General features: G+C 44.3%; 1 protein-coding gene across 2 annotated transcripts in view; it reads right to left on the bottom strand.

Annotated features, from left to right (window-relative positions):
- Window positions 1–13260, bottom strand: part of PTPN21 (protein tyrosine phosphatase, non-receptor type 21) — a 68770-nt gene that overhangs the window by 32249 nt on the left and 23261 nt on the right. For both annotated transcript variants that reach the window (XM_019552381.1, XM_019552382.1), the window contains exons 3-4: window positions 10950–11119; window positions 7760–7857 (exon numbers count right to left, since the gene is read on the bottom strand). In XM_019552381.1, the coding sequence (XP_019407926.1) occupies window positions 7760–7857; window positions 10950–11119 (268 nt within the window). The remainder of the gene's footprint in view (window positions 1–7759; window positions 7858–10949; window positions 11120–13260) is intronic.

The raw sequence follows: 13260 nt of genomic DNA on the forward strand, positions 1-13260 counted from the left end.
AGTCCCTGAGCTGTGTGGGGACCCCCCAGGCAGCATCCACCCACCCACTTGCACCCAGTCCAGGCAGTCCCAGGGGGCACCACAGTCACAGAAGGAAGCACTGCCCCCCGCAGCCACAGAGGTAAACACCAGGCCCCCGCACAGCTCAGGCAGGCAGGCAGGCTCCAGGGAGAGAAAAAAGAAAAAGATCAGGCTCACCACTTTTTTTTTCTCTCTTCCGTGGAGGCTTCCTGAATGGGCTGCTGCTGGGTCTTGCAGCCCCTGAGCTGTGCGGGGCCCACCAAGCTCCAAGCACGTTGGCTTCCAGCACCCTATGCACTGCTGCACTTTGTTAGGTAGCAAACTAAAACACCTCAGAGGTGTTTTATCTTGCTATGTACCAAAGTCATTTAAAGCAGAATATGCCACTGAACATGCAAACAGCACCACCATTAAAGCAGTGCAAAAGGACATTTAAGCTGCTTTAAAGGCCAGTTTTGTGGCATGTACAAAGGTCCAGATTCACTAAGAGATGTGTGGGCAGGGGAGAAAGTTTTTACTAGAACTGACCCTAGTGGAAAGAAAGAATCAAGAACTTACTTTGTGTTTGTATCAAAACAAATAGAGATAAGGAAGAAAAAAACCATAGCTGTGGCATTTAGTGATCACCAGATGCTGAGGATGGAATTGAGTCCTGGTAAGAGCTCTGTTAGATGAAGGCGAATTTGGAAGTTAAATGTACAACGGCTACAAGATGAAGGGATTATGTCAAGCATACATGTGACAGTATGAGGGGTGGAGAACACCGATGAAATACCAGAGAACGGTGGATGATGGTGAAGAAGAGGACAGGAAAGTTCTTCAAGAAGGAAAGTCGAAGAACTGTGGGGAAAAGAATGAAAGAGCTGGGAGCACTACAAAAAAAGATGCAGGAGCTGCTAAAGGAAGCCACATAAGGAAGGCAGGAATGAAAAAAGCCTAGAAGGCAAGAGATAGAAATCTGGTTTAAAAGAAAGAAGAGAGAGAAAATGTTTTTAGCACAAGTGCCCTGGGTGGGAGAAAACAAAGAGTGGTCCTGATACTTTTCAGCTAGAGTTAAAACAGCAAAAGGAGAGCTAAAAGCAGCGCAGGAAACTGGTATCTGGGTAGAAAAGGAGAAGCTGGTGTTGGAGTCAATGAAGAGATTTTATGAATAGCTATATCAGAAGAAGTTGCAGCAAGGGAGGTTTATGATGGATATTAGGAAAAGGTTCTCACTAGGAGGGTGGTGAAGCACTGGAACAGGTTACCTAGAGAGGTGGTAGAATCTCCATCTTTGGAGGTTTTTAAGATCTGGCTTGACAAGGCCCTGGCTGGGATGATCTGGGGATTGGACTAGATGACCTTCTAAGGTCCCTTCCAACCCTAATTGTCTATGATTCTAAGGAAATAGACAGGAAGAATATGAAGGTTTTGCTGGAAGAGACTGAAAAGAAAGTAAAGGAGGAGGAAGCAAAGAAGACGGAAGACAAGATAAGCTTAAAGGAAGTGGAAAAATGCTTAAAAATGGAGGTTTAAATATCTTTAAAAGAGGGAATTTACCAAGAGCAGAAGGATTACCTATGGAATTTTACAAGAAGTTTTGGGTTTGGGTAGAGAGGGATAGAGTGGGAGTGTTTGCGGAAATAACAAAAACAGGAAAGGCAAGGAAAAATTTTACAAGTGGTGTTGTGATCTTACTCTTCAAGAAAGGGGAGAAGGAACTTCTCAAAAACTGGAGACCAATTACAGACTGACAACAAGTTAATGATCAAGACACTGGTTTTGAGGATGAGAAAAAATCTCCAGAAGATAATACACGAAGACCAAGTATGCACAGTACCAGGTAGAAGGATCTCTGAAACGATCAGAGTGATGAGAGATATATTGTCCCACAGCCAAGAGAGGAAAATAAACACAATTATAGCAAACCTAGTTTTAGAAAAAGCATATGACAGAGTGGATCATGATTACATATTCAAAGTGCTGGGAAAAACAGGGTTCCCAGAGAAATGTACATGTTGGGAAAAGTTACTGTAAGAGATATGGAGAGTCAAGTCCTAATTAATGGGCATCTAAGCAAGGCTTTTAAAATCCATACGCGGGTGAGACAAGGATGCCTTTCTGTTGCCACTACTATTTGTGGGTGGCAGAGAACTGTTAGCACAAAGAATCAGCAAAGACAAGGTCATAAGTGGAGTAAAGATACCAGGATGGGGAGAGGTAAAATGCATACATGAAGGATATAAAGGTAAGACAGACTTTCAATGGAAAAGGTGCCAAAGCATACATCAGAGTGTGGAGAAACGACAGGGACTAAACTACAGATAAAAAAGCACCATAATAGGAGTGGGAAACTGGAGGGACTTAGAGAAGTTGGGCCTTCAAATAAGAGACAGAAATAACAGAGTGCCAGGGTTCCCAATGGATGCTGAGGGGAAAGGTAACACAGCATGAGAAACGGTGACAGCAAGGATACAGCAAATACTTTGGTTATGGTCTGGAAGGACTCTGTCCTTTGACGGAAAAATGGCAGCAGTTAAGGCCGTGCAACTGCCGATTATTCTATATATGGGAATTGTACTCCCACTGATATGGCGACAGAGAGCAAAAGAACAGGGGGAACGATGTGTGTTCTTCTGGAATGCCAGGAGAGAAAGGTTGGCTAGAGCCGAATTGTACAAAAGCAAGAGAGATGGGGGGAGGATAGCAGCTGACACACTTGGAATTGTTCATCCATGCGAAATATGTAAGCACGATATGCAAGGCAGTAATGAAGGGAGAAGGGAAAGCAGTGCATATCGCCCGATTTCATGCAGCTGTAATTTTGAGGAAATGGGAAGTATATCAGACCTTTTTAAAGAGTTCATATGTGTGGCAACTGCAGATTCGTTACATCAGGATGAAAGGTTTCATGCAGAGATATAAAATAAGGAAGGTTGGGCTAAAGGTCCTGAAGGATCATAAGAAATTGATAGAAGTAGTAAGGAAGAGACAGGAAGGCACCAGTGGGAAACTTCACAGACGGACAAGTGAAGAAGATGAGGAATGGTGGCGGGTAAACAGCTAAACGATAAACATGCTGACCTAGTAAGGATGGTTGTAAGAAATATCTTGCCGGTGAGAAAGGTGCAACACAGATGGAGCTTGACAAGCTTATCAAGGTGCCAACAGGAGAGGAATGGGGAAGAAGCAGCAGTGGGACATACATTTTGGGACTGTACACATACAAAGGAGATGGTACCATATGGACTCATACCCAAGGTATGATAGTACTATATGGACTTACTTATTAGTATGTGTTAAAACTGGTTCATAGAAAGTAAGAAACCTATGGGTTTTTAAGGGGTTGACTTTCACTGAAAGGGAGTGGCGGAAGCTGGGGCTGCATGAAATTTAATACTGTATTAATCAGGACACAGAAAATATCAGAGAAGAAGAGGTGGAGAAGAAGCGTAGGAAAAAGGACCTGACGCACTTGTTTCACTCACTGAACCAACAGAGAGAACTGATGGGAGGAGCGGATATTAATAGAGGTAATCATTTTTCATGGGGCCCTGTATGAAAAAAGAGTTCTGTAAGGGTTTTTTGTGGAAAGTTGATTATGTTGTTTAAAGGTTTAATATATACAGTTGTATGTTTTTGGATATACAGCTGTTTTTGCAATATGAAATTTTGGTAAAACACGGGTGCTCAATATGTGAAGCTTTGCAGGTGTAAGGTGATAAGTGTGTTGTTAGTAAAATTTGTAAAAAATAAGGTTCCCACCATCATTTTTGGCCCAGTGGAGGGTGTCAGCACTTGCTCCGGCCTGTCCAAATGCTGGCCTCATATTGCAATGCCTCTAGGCCTGGTGCTCGTTCACTCCTGAGGGGAGCAACTACTCGTTTTGTTTTTGTTTTTGTTTTTTTAAGTCACACAAACAAAAAAAGGTTCCCATCAGCATATTTGCCCATGTGGGCCATGTGTTTTAGTGTCACACTCAGTGTTGACTGGATTTAATCAACTTCATAGTTGGTTTCCACTGCTCTGCACATGTTGCTTTTGGCAGTAGTTTAATGATAGGCAAATTATTTAGTGTGATTTCCTTCCATGCAATTGCAAGATGAGAGGCTTTTTGCCTCATGCCAACTGGGGGGAAAAACTTCATCTTGGAATCAAGTTAAAAGAGTGTTTGTGACAAAGACATTTAGTAAAACATGAAAAATATGATCTCTCTATAACAAAACTTTATCACAGCAGACATTTGTTTGAAAGGCATGATACTGTACAAAAAGCAGGGAGCTTTATAAGGAAAACAGTTAAATCATGTGTTCTTTTATTCCTCTTTCCCTCCACAGGCTTCCTGTATAGCCACGTTTCTCTTCCAACTGGTCAAAATCATTTTGAATTTAAATCATTAGGAACTGAGGATGCTTATACACGTGCAGTGAGGCTGCTCCACTGCACTGTATTTGATTGAGTCTGCTGCAGCGTGGTAATTACCGCACTCCAGCAGACTCCAGCATCAGGTGTATCAGTGTTCCCACACTGAAAAATGGTTGTGGGGGTGCTTTAACTAAAGCTCGTTCAATGAGCTTTAGTTAAAGTGCCCCTGCCAGCATTTTTCAGTGCAGGGATGCTGATACATGTGACACTCCTGGCACTTTAATAAAAGCAGCTCTCAGAGACACTCTAATTAAAGTACCCTGCCCCACATGTATAAACATTCTTAGTTCCCTTTTCTGTCTTCAACCAGCATCCTCAGTAGAAAGCAGCCTCACCAGCTGCTCTAAATTAACAGCACTTCTAATGGGACAAGGAAGTGGGGGAAGGGGCAAAGTAGTCAGGGATTGGCCAGTTTCCTGATTATCTATCCCAGTCCCATTGTTAGTGGATGTGTGAGCACACAGGGATTGCTCTAACTTGCATCAGTTGGGTATGGTTCCATACATCAGATGCAAATAGTCAGATCACGCTGGCTCCTGACCATTACTCCTCTCCATCCTTATAACAGTCCCTATGTTCTTATTTACAAATATCACAAGAAACATTATTAACATTTCTACAGGCAACCCTGCCTAACACTCTTAATTGGTTCTGGAAAAACTGAGCGCTAAGCAAAACAGTGTTAAGCAAAAACCATTCTCCATAGGGTTTAATGTAAATAAATATAATTGGTTTTGCACCACCTGCCAGCCCTGGCCCTCCCGCTCCCGGCAAGGCACTGTACAGGCTCTGCCAGGGAAGGAATTGGCTCCTCCCAGCCTCATTGCTCCGCCACTGCAATGGCCCCTGCTGGCCACCAGAGCACCTGTGTGTGGCCCCAGCTGCCCCGCCTGTGGGGCCTGAGTCAGGGACCTGCCTGCCCAGGGATTAACAGCAAGGCGGCAATGGGGTTCCAGCCAGCGCAAGGGAAGCTCAGGATAGTGTCTGCGCCCCACGGGTGAGTGCGTACCCGAAGTGCAACGGGTCACAGGCTGAAGCCCGGGGACAGGGGGGCTCCGTGGGTTTGGCCCCACTGTTGCCTGGGGAGGGGGACATTGTGCATGTGTCCTTGAGTACTGGCTCGCACCTGCTCAGGCTCCATACTCCTGCCAGCCCTGGCTTTGGGCCCCCTGCTCCTGCCACCCTGCTGGTCCGGGCCGCGAGCACCAGCCTGGACCCTGTGCTCACACTCCCTTCCTGCCCCTTCTCACCGCCACCGCTGCTCCTCCCCACCTGCCAGCTGCTCCAGCACCACATGTCATAGCAGACCCCGGGCTCCTGCCACTTCGCCCTGGGCCCTGCTGGTTCGGGCTCCATGCTTATGCTGCTTGGCCCCCTGCCCGCCCCTTCTTGCTGCTGCTCCTCCCCACCTGCTCCAGCACCACATGCCAGAGTGGACCCCGAGCTCCTGCCACCCCACCCTCGGCTCTGCCGGCTGCCAATCACTGATTCACTTGACAATGACAATGCCATCACCGCTGCCACCACTGCTTCTCCCCACCCACTGCGCTGAGTGTTATAACAAAACGCTCTGCGCGCTAAGTGGAACCAGGTAGGTATTTTAAATAAGAGCTATTGCAAAACCATGGTAAGCAAAACTGCATTAAGTGAGGGTTGCCTGTATGATGAATTAACAGTTGTTGTGTAGGTGACAACTGGCATTTAAATGAGACTTTTACTGTTTCAGAATAAGTTAGTACTCATGATGAAAACTGAGTTCAGAACTGACTTACTGAAACTATTACAATTGCAGATCAGTGGAAACAAAAACAAATCACCAGTATGTTTTTTGATTAGTTCAACTTAACTGATCCATGCGTATAAACTACTGTAGTCTCATGCAACACCCATCCAAAGGCTGGGGTTTTTTCTGTCCTGTTTTCTCACTCTGTTACTAACACATACAACCCTTTTCTTACCACCCTGCCAGACTGAATGAGGAATGCAAAGGCTAAAAGGATAAATATTTTCCAGCTGAAAAGAGGATTATATGGAAAGATTCCTATAAACAATTCACTGAGCAGAAAGACATTTACACTATCCAAAGAGTATGAAAAGAATTAAGTGAGAACTTGTTAGAGGAAGAGTATAAAGACATGGCTTGTATTAAACAAAAACACTGTTGCATAAATAAGGCATTAGTTCTTTTTGGCCCACTTCACTGGTAAACGTGTTCTCAAAAAAGCAGATTCCCTTCTTAATGTTAAACTCACAACGTGTACATTGAATCAAAAATCAAACAGTAAGCATAAAGTGTGACACATTGCAAATGAAGCCAAATCCTTTGCCATTTTTATCCTGGGCATAAAGCCCATTTTCTTTTTCATTAAACTGTGTTCCTCCCTCTTGCTACTGTCCTACAAAGAAGCATATGCAGAAATAGAACAAGAAAATGACCTCAGCAAAGCACTAAAGCCAAGATCCTCCAAGTTACTTAGATGCCTAACTCCAAATAAATTCAAATAGGAATTAGGCACTTAAATACCTTCGAGGATTTGGGTCAGAGTGCCCAGAACTCCTGGGCTACCAGCTCCCCTGTGGCTTTGGGAAATAGGCTTCTGAGGATCAAATCCTTAATGAGTAGCTGAGCTACAAGGCACCATAACTGAGGCATAGTGAGATTATAAATTCAAAACAAATATATGTTTCACAAAAAGAGGAAGGCCCAGTGTCATGTAACCAAATACAGAGCACCTTCTAGAGCAGCATTTATCAACCCATGGGTCTCAAGAACATTGTAAGAGGTCCCATGGATTTATGTGGTTTCCCCATCCAGGCTGCAATACTGGCAGCCTACATGGAGCCAGCACACAGCAGGAGGGGGGGCGAAGCAAGCACACAACCTTCTGAGAACAGTCCCAGGAGCCCGAGAGGAAGGCAGGGGGCTGGAGCGGGGAGAGAAAGACAGACAGACTGTGGGTTGGGGCCCGGGGGGGTGTGGGTCGGGGCCAGCTGATAATTATGCTAATAGATCCCGGTGTGAAAAAGGTTGAGAACCACTGCCCTAGAGCAGTGGTTTTCAACCTTTTTTCATTTGCAGACCCCTAAAAAATTCTGAATTGAGCTGCATACCCCTTTGAATTGTAAGTATGGGGCCTCACATGCTTTTGATTGCTCATAGTCATCTCTCACAGATTCCTTAGACATAGTTTTTGAACCCCCAGGAGTCCACAGAATACAGGTTATAAAGTCCTAGAGTAATGGTGTTCACTTACATAACAAATATAAAATATGCATGCAAACAGATTGGTCTCCATCCTTAAAAATAGCCACTGAGCACAGTTCCTCAACTTACCCTGAACAGCTAAACCAGCCAGATGAATTGCTTGCTCTAATGTGCAAGGAATGTTTCCCTCCAAGATATCTTTCTTCAGCTGCAAATAATACTGATATCTACAGAAAGAAAGCATATGTTAGCATTTCCATTTTTTCAGTTTCAGGACAATTCAGTTACAAACCAAGACATTTATAAACCTATGAATGTACACGCATCTGTCCTCCATAATCCAAGGACATTTTTCTCTTCCTTGCCACTCAGGCCCATGATTTGGAGGTCATTTCTAAGTCTTCTCTAACCACTCACACCTACAGTAGGTTGAAATCCTGCCACTACTTCTAAAGCAAGATCTGACCTTTTCTGTCTGCCATCAAAAACACTCATTCATGCCCTCATCAATCCTTTATTTAATATTATTCCTTCTTCTTGAGCATCCCTGGCATCACTTTTTCTACAGACCATTAAGAATATCGAATCTAGCACTGTATTCTCTGCTGATTAATCTACCAGTGTCATCCATTTCTCTGAATCACACTAATGACTTCTACATCATGTTTAACACAATCTATTTGTCCTCACCTTGAAAGAAGAGCTGCATAAATAAATATTTCCTTATCCACTTACTCTTCTCCTGTTTTTTCCTGTGCTCACAAACAACACCAGCCACAATGCCCCATATGTCCAGTCTTTCCACAACTGTTTTCTTGCACTCATCTGTGCAACCCCCTAAGAACAGAACATTCTTCCACAGCTAGTCTAGCAAAACACTGGCCTCTCTTCATTCAAAGCATCTCTTTATACCCACTAATCATTGTGAATGTCACTTCAATGTGTTGCATCATGTTGAATATTAGTTTGTGTACTCTTTGCAGAAGAGATTCAATCTTCCAGTTGTGCAGGTGCCTTATGTCAATAGAAATAATAAGTAGGTGAAAGCCAAACTAAATGCATGTTGAGAAAGACAACATATTTTCCACCTTTGCCAGAAAGTGTTAAATACATGTTCTCTGTAACATTCTCTAGAACATTTTATCTACTTCTACAATAATGCCACATGCTGCACAACAGTGCGATATAGATTACAGACAAAGGGCTCAGGCTAAGTCCTGGCTCTACAGTTGCAGGAAAAGTGATCTCCCTACTCAGAAAGCAGTTCTCTTGTTTGTTCTGCAGGATAACAGCTAAAAGAAAATATATTCTCAAACATATAAGGCCAGTACCTTCCTGCCACTGTTCCACTGCAATATGGGCAACGTTCTCTTTTTGTTTCCCAGCTTGTTTAGAATTTAGTATAACATGCATTAATTTTGTTTGTACCAATGTAGTTCAGGAGTAACACTTTAAACTTTGCTGAGGTTAAGCCAAATTTTCTATGATGTAAATTAGAGCAGAATCTGGCACATTAGATCCATTTTCCAAAGGCACAGGAACTCAAAGTCTGCACCTGAACTTGTCTGTTGCATGGCAATATAACATAATATTACTGAGCTATTACCTCAACAGACACTGCTTTCTTTATGAGAATACCCAAGTTAGACCTACTGGAATATTTCACCCTATTCCCATATTTTCTCACATGTATTCATTCACTGGCAGCTACTGGTCTTGGGAGACCATGGGGACTGTGGCTTTGGTAGGCTATCTTCTTCAGTGGCTGAGAAGTCCAATGCGCAACAGACACACCCTCTGGCAAGCTGCACATACAAACTCAGTTGAGCTTGAACTGGCATGCTGAACACCATTTTTTATTGCCTGCCTCCAACATCTCTTCTCTAGATCATCACAGACCCTCTCCATTTCATCATGACATAGGCCCTGCTTTATGGCAGCTTTCCATTCACAGAAGTTTAAAGCGACTCATTCCCAGCACTGGCCATCAATGAACAGCTCACAAAGGTGTTTCTTGCAGACATAAACAAAATGGAGCTTGGGCCATCTAAGCTGACATTCAGCATTGGCCAGCTCACCGCAGAGTATGTCCTTGGGAATTTAGCCAACGGTCATATGGTTCACATGTCCTAACCAATGGAGGTGTCTCTGTCTCAGAAGCACAAACATATTGAGTATCTTGGTCTATTCCAGAACAGAGAAGTTGGAGATTTTGTCAAGCCATGCCCAGGATACAGCAGAGACACTGAAGATGGAAACTGTTCAGTTTTCTGTCTTCCTTGGCATAAGGAGTCCATGTTTCACTGCTGTACAATAGAAAGCTAAATTTGCAAACACTGTAGAACAACATCTCTGTCGACGCAGTTTTTCCAAACTCTTTTTTGAAGTTAAAACATGGCACTGCTGGCCTTTCCAATGTGAACGTTAATTTAGGCTTCCAAGCCAAGATTTTCTGAGACGGTGGAGCCCAAGTGAATTTTTCAACCACTTCTAGGCTTTCATCATTTATTCTAACTTCAGAAGGGCGGTCAACTTGTCAACCTCTCACAAACAACATACCCCAAAATCACTCCCCAAAAATTGAGGTGTACATATTAAGCCAGGAAGCTGATTTTCTGCCCAGGATAGAAGCACTCTGCTTTGATTCCTGCTCCACAGTGCAGCAGCTATTGCATTATGAGGGAGTCAGGTGACTTGTTCTTCATTTCAGAGGCATTTACAATAAAATCTCCTTTTAGTGGTCTCAATGAGCCATTAATCAAGTTAACTTTTCTTAGGGCAATTCTGCTGTCTAGTAGCTGCTCCTGGTTTTTCTCCTCCTATTTCACAGCTTTGGAGACACTTTTGCTGTTTTCAAAATCATATCTCCACCTATGGAGACCTATCTTCAGCAGCTGCTATTGTTTGAGTTTTAATTAAATAGGAAAGGAAGGGTGAGTAAGCTGAAGATTAAGCTCTATCCCTGCCCTGCATAGCCATAACTCTGGAAAAATCTTTTTCTTCTTCATTCTGCCTTTCAAAAACAAAGTTAATAGTCTATAATAATTGAAAGTCTTAGGACTGAATTACCTCTGTGAGCAACATTACTTGTGTGAATAAGCTTAAATAGATTCCTAAGATCACTGGGAAAATTCATCCTTCACGTAACTCAATATATATTCTATAATCTAAAGGAACAATAAGTGCTACAGTTTAGGCAAAGTTTTTGCCTTAAGTTTGATTTTCAACCTTTGAAGAAGTGGAAATTCAAGCAATAATTACTATTTTAAGATACATACTAGAATGTTAAAAGCTGAAATTAAAAATATGTACAGCTCACCTGGTAATTTCCTGCTGAAGCTGAGAAACAGTAGGCACATAAAATACCACTCCAAAATACACAGTTGGCTCCAAAGCATATTTGTCGAGCTGCTTTTTCAGAGGCTTGTCCAAATCCACCCACCGGCGCTGGTTCTGCTTATTGTAATACCACAGACTGAAATAAGTAATCTGAAAAAGAAGGAAGCAGTTCAGTGATTAAACAAGGCAGGTATTGCAATGCCAGAAAAAATAAATCTAGTATATAAAGCTGTTACTGTTTCCAGCCTCACAGAAGGTTTAAAACCATTTAAAACCTAGAAGTCATTATAACATCTATAGACTTTATGATTCAAAATTGTCAAAAGAATTGACATATTTTTTAAAGTAACAGCATGTCATATTAAATTTTGTTAAATAAAAAAAATAAATAGCGGTACTTGAAAAAAAATACAGGATTTCATTGTCCCATCAATAAATTAGAGGCCCAAAAAACCTAGCTAGCAGATGGACTTTGCTAATGCAAGTGTTCCCAATGATTTTGATGGGACAAATCACAGAATTAAAAGATATGCTTGGTAGTAAGTTTCAGTACTTCATGATACAACATGAACTTCAAAACAGAGTCAGATTCATCAAAACCCAAACTTCCTGCCATACAAGAAGTGACCAGTCACACTAGAGCCAGCAGCTTCATTGAGTGAGATTTCAGAATTGGGTTCTCAAATGAACATGAATTAACCTTAGTTTAACCTTAACTTTTCACAGCAAAATTAGATCCAATCAAGAGTACTTTTACAAAATTAAGGCTTATAATCTAGCAATGCTGTGCACAAATATCTGCAATACTAAGAAAGATCCCCAGATAGTGACCACCCATCCCTAACTGGGTGGGGTAGTCCTAAAATGGGAACCTCAAGTCCCGGTCCCAGGCTGTATGGCTCCAGGACAGCACTTGTCCTGGATTCGCAGTGTTGCGCGGGGATCCAGGTTTTCTGTTCCGTGTGGGAAACAATGGGTTTCCCCTTGCAGGTTGGCAGCGTTCCAGCCTGGAAGGGCCTGTCAGGAGTGGGACACAGGGGGCACCACATGCATGTACATGCCCACACACATGCAGGTGGCCAGGAATACAGGCAGGCAGCTTAGAGAACAGCTCCTTCTAGGCAAATTTATGGGGGGGAAGGGAATGGATGGGGGGCACACTGTGGCTCCCACAGTGAGGAAGGGAGTGGGGCAGGAGCTGGGGTGCTGCCCATCTGGGGTGGTGCTTGGGGCCTAGAGCTGGGAACAGGATGGACCCCTGGGTCATCCAGGGGGCAGAGAGGTAGGGGCATGGCTCCCTGCCACTGCACACACTCCTGGGAGGCATATGGGAGGAGAATGTGCCCCCCCTCCACCCCAAGATTTGTGCACAGGGTGGGGGTGAAGGCAGACTGTCTGCTGCTGGCTCAGGGCTCCTTCCCCCCAGTGGCACCATGGTGAGGCAACCCCTGCCTACCTGGCAGCAGCGGAGGTGGCAGCAGAGGCAGCATGAAGTTGTGCTCCCTACTGCTGCTGGGCAGGCAGGGGGTGTGCAGCCGTCACAGGGCTCCCAGGGGAAGGCAGGGTGGGGAGCCCTGTGCCTGCAGCCCACATCCATCCCCACTCCACTCAGTGGGGAAAAAGCCTTTTTCATCTTGGATTTGAGTATGAGGCAGTGGGGGAGCATAAGGCCACTGCAACTCCAGCTCTGGCCCTAAACTGCAGCTGCTGCTTACCCCTCCACCACCTCTGTTCCATGTCGTGGGTGTACCTCCAAGGATGAAGCTGCTGCCAGTGCCACTGCCTCTGCCACAGCCCACTACCAGGCCAGACTGAGCACAGTCCAGGGATGTGCTCCGTGACATGGGCTGGAGTGGGGCCGAAGCCTCCCAAAGCCAGAGGGGAAGTGGCACCTGGGAGAGGCAGGAGGGGAGGCAGAGGCTATGGGGGTGGTGGGAGGCAGTGGGAGCGAAAGGCAGGGGTGAGGGGAGGTACCATCTCCCCCACTGCCTGCCCTCTGCGACCACCTGCCCACCTACTGTCTCCCCCAGTGCCTGCCCCTTTGCCACTGTTTCCCCACAGCAGAGGTGGGAGAGAGGAGAGAACAAATTTAAGATGAGTCTCCAATATTTAGATTCTATACATGGAAAACTGTAGCAAATGTATAAACTTTTCCTGTACAGAATCTAATTATCAGGGAAGAAGGCCAATGTGGTGCTTATCTTCAAGAAAGGGAGGAGAGTAGATCTGGCTAACTACAGGCCCATTAGCCTGACTTCTATCCTGGGGAAGATCTTAGAAAAGTTTATTAA

Source organism: Crocodylus porosus, unplaced genomic scaffold, assembly GCF_001723895.1.
Source record: "Crocodylus porosus isolate Cpor-Errol unplaced genomic scaffold, CroPor_comp1, whole genome shotgun sequence".
Lineage (NCBI taxonomy): Eukaryota > Metazoa > Chordata > Crocodylia > Crocodylidae > Crocodylus > Crocodylus porosus.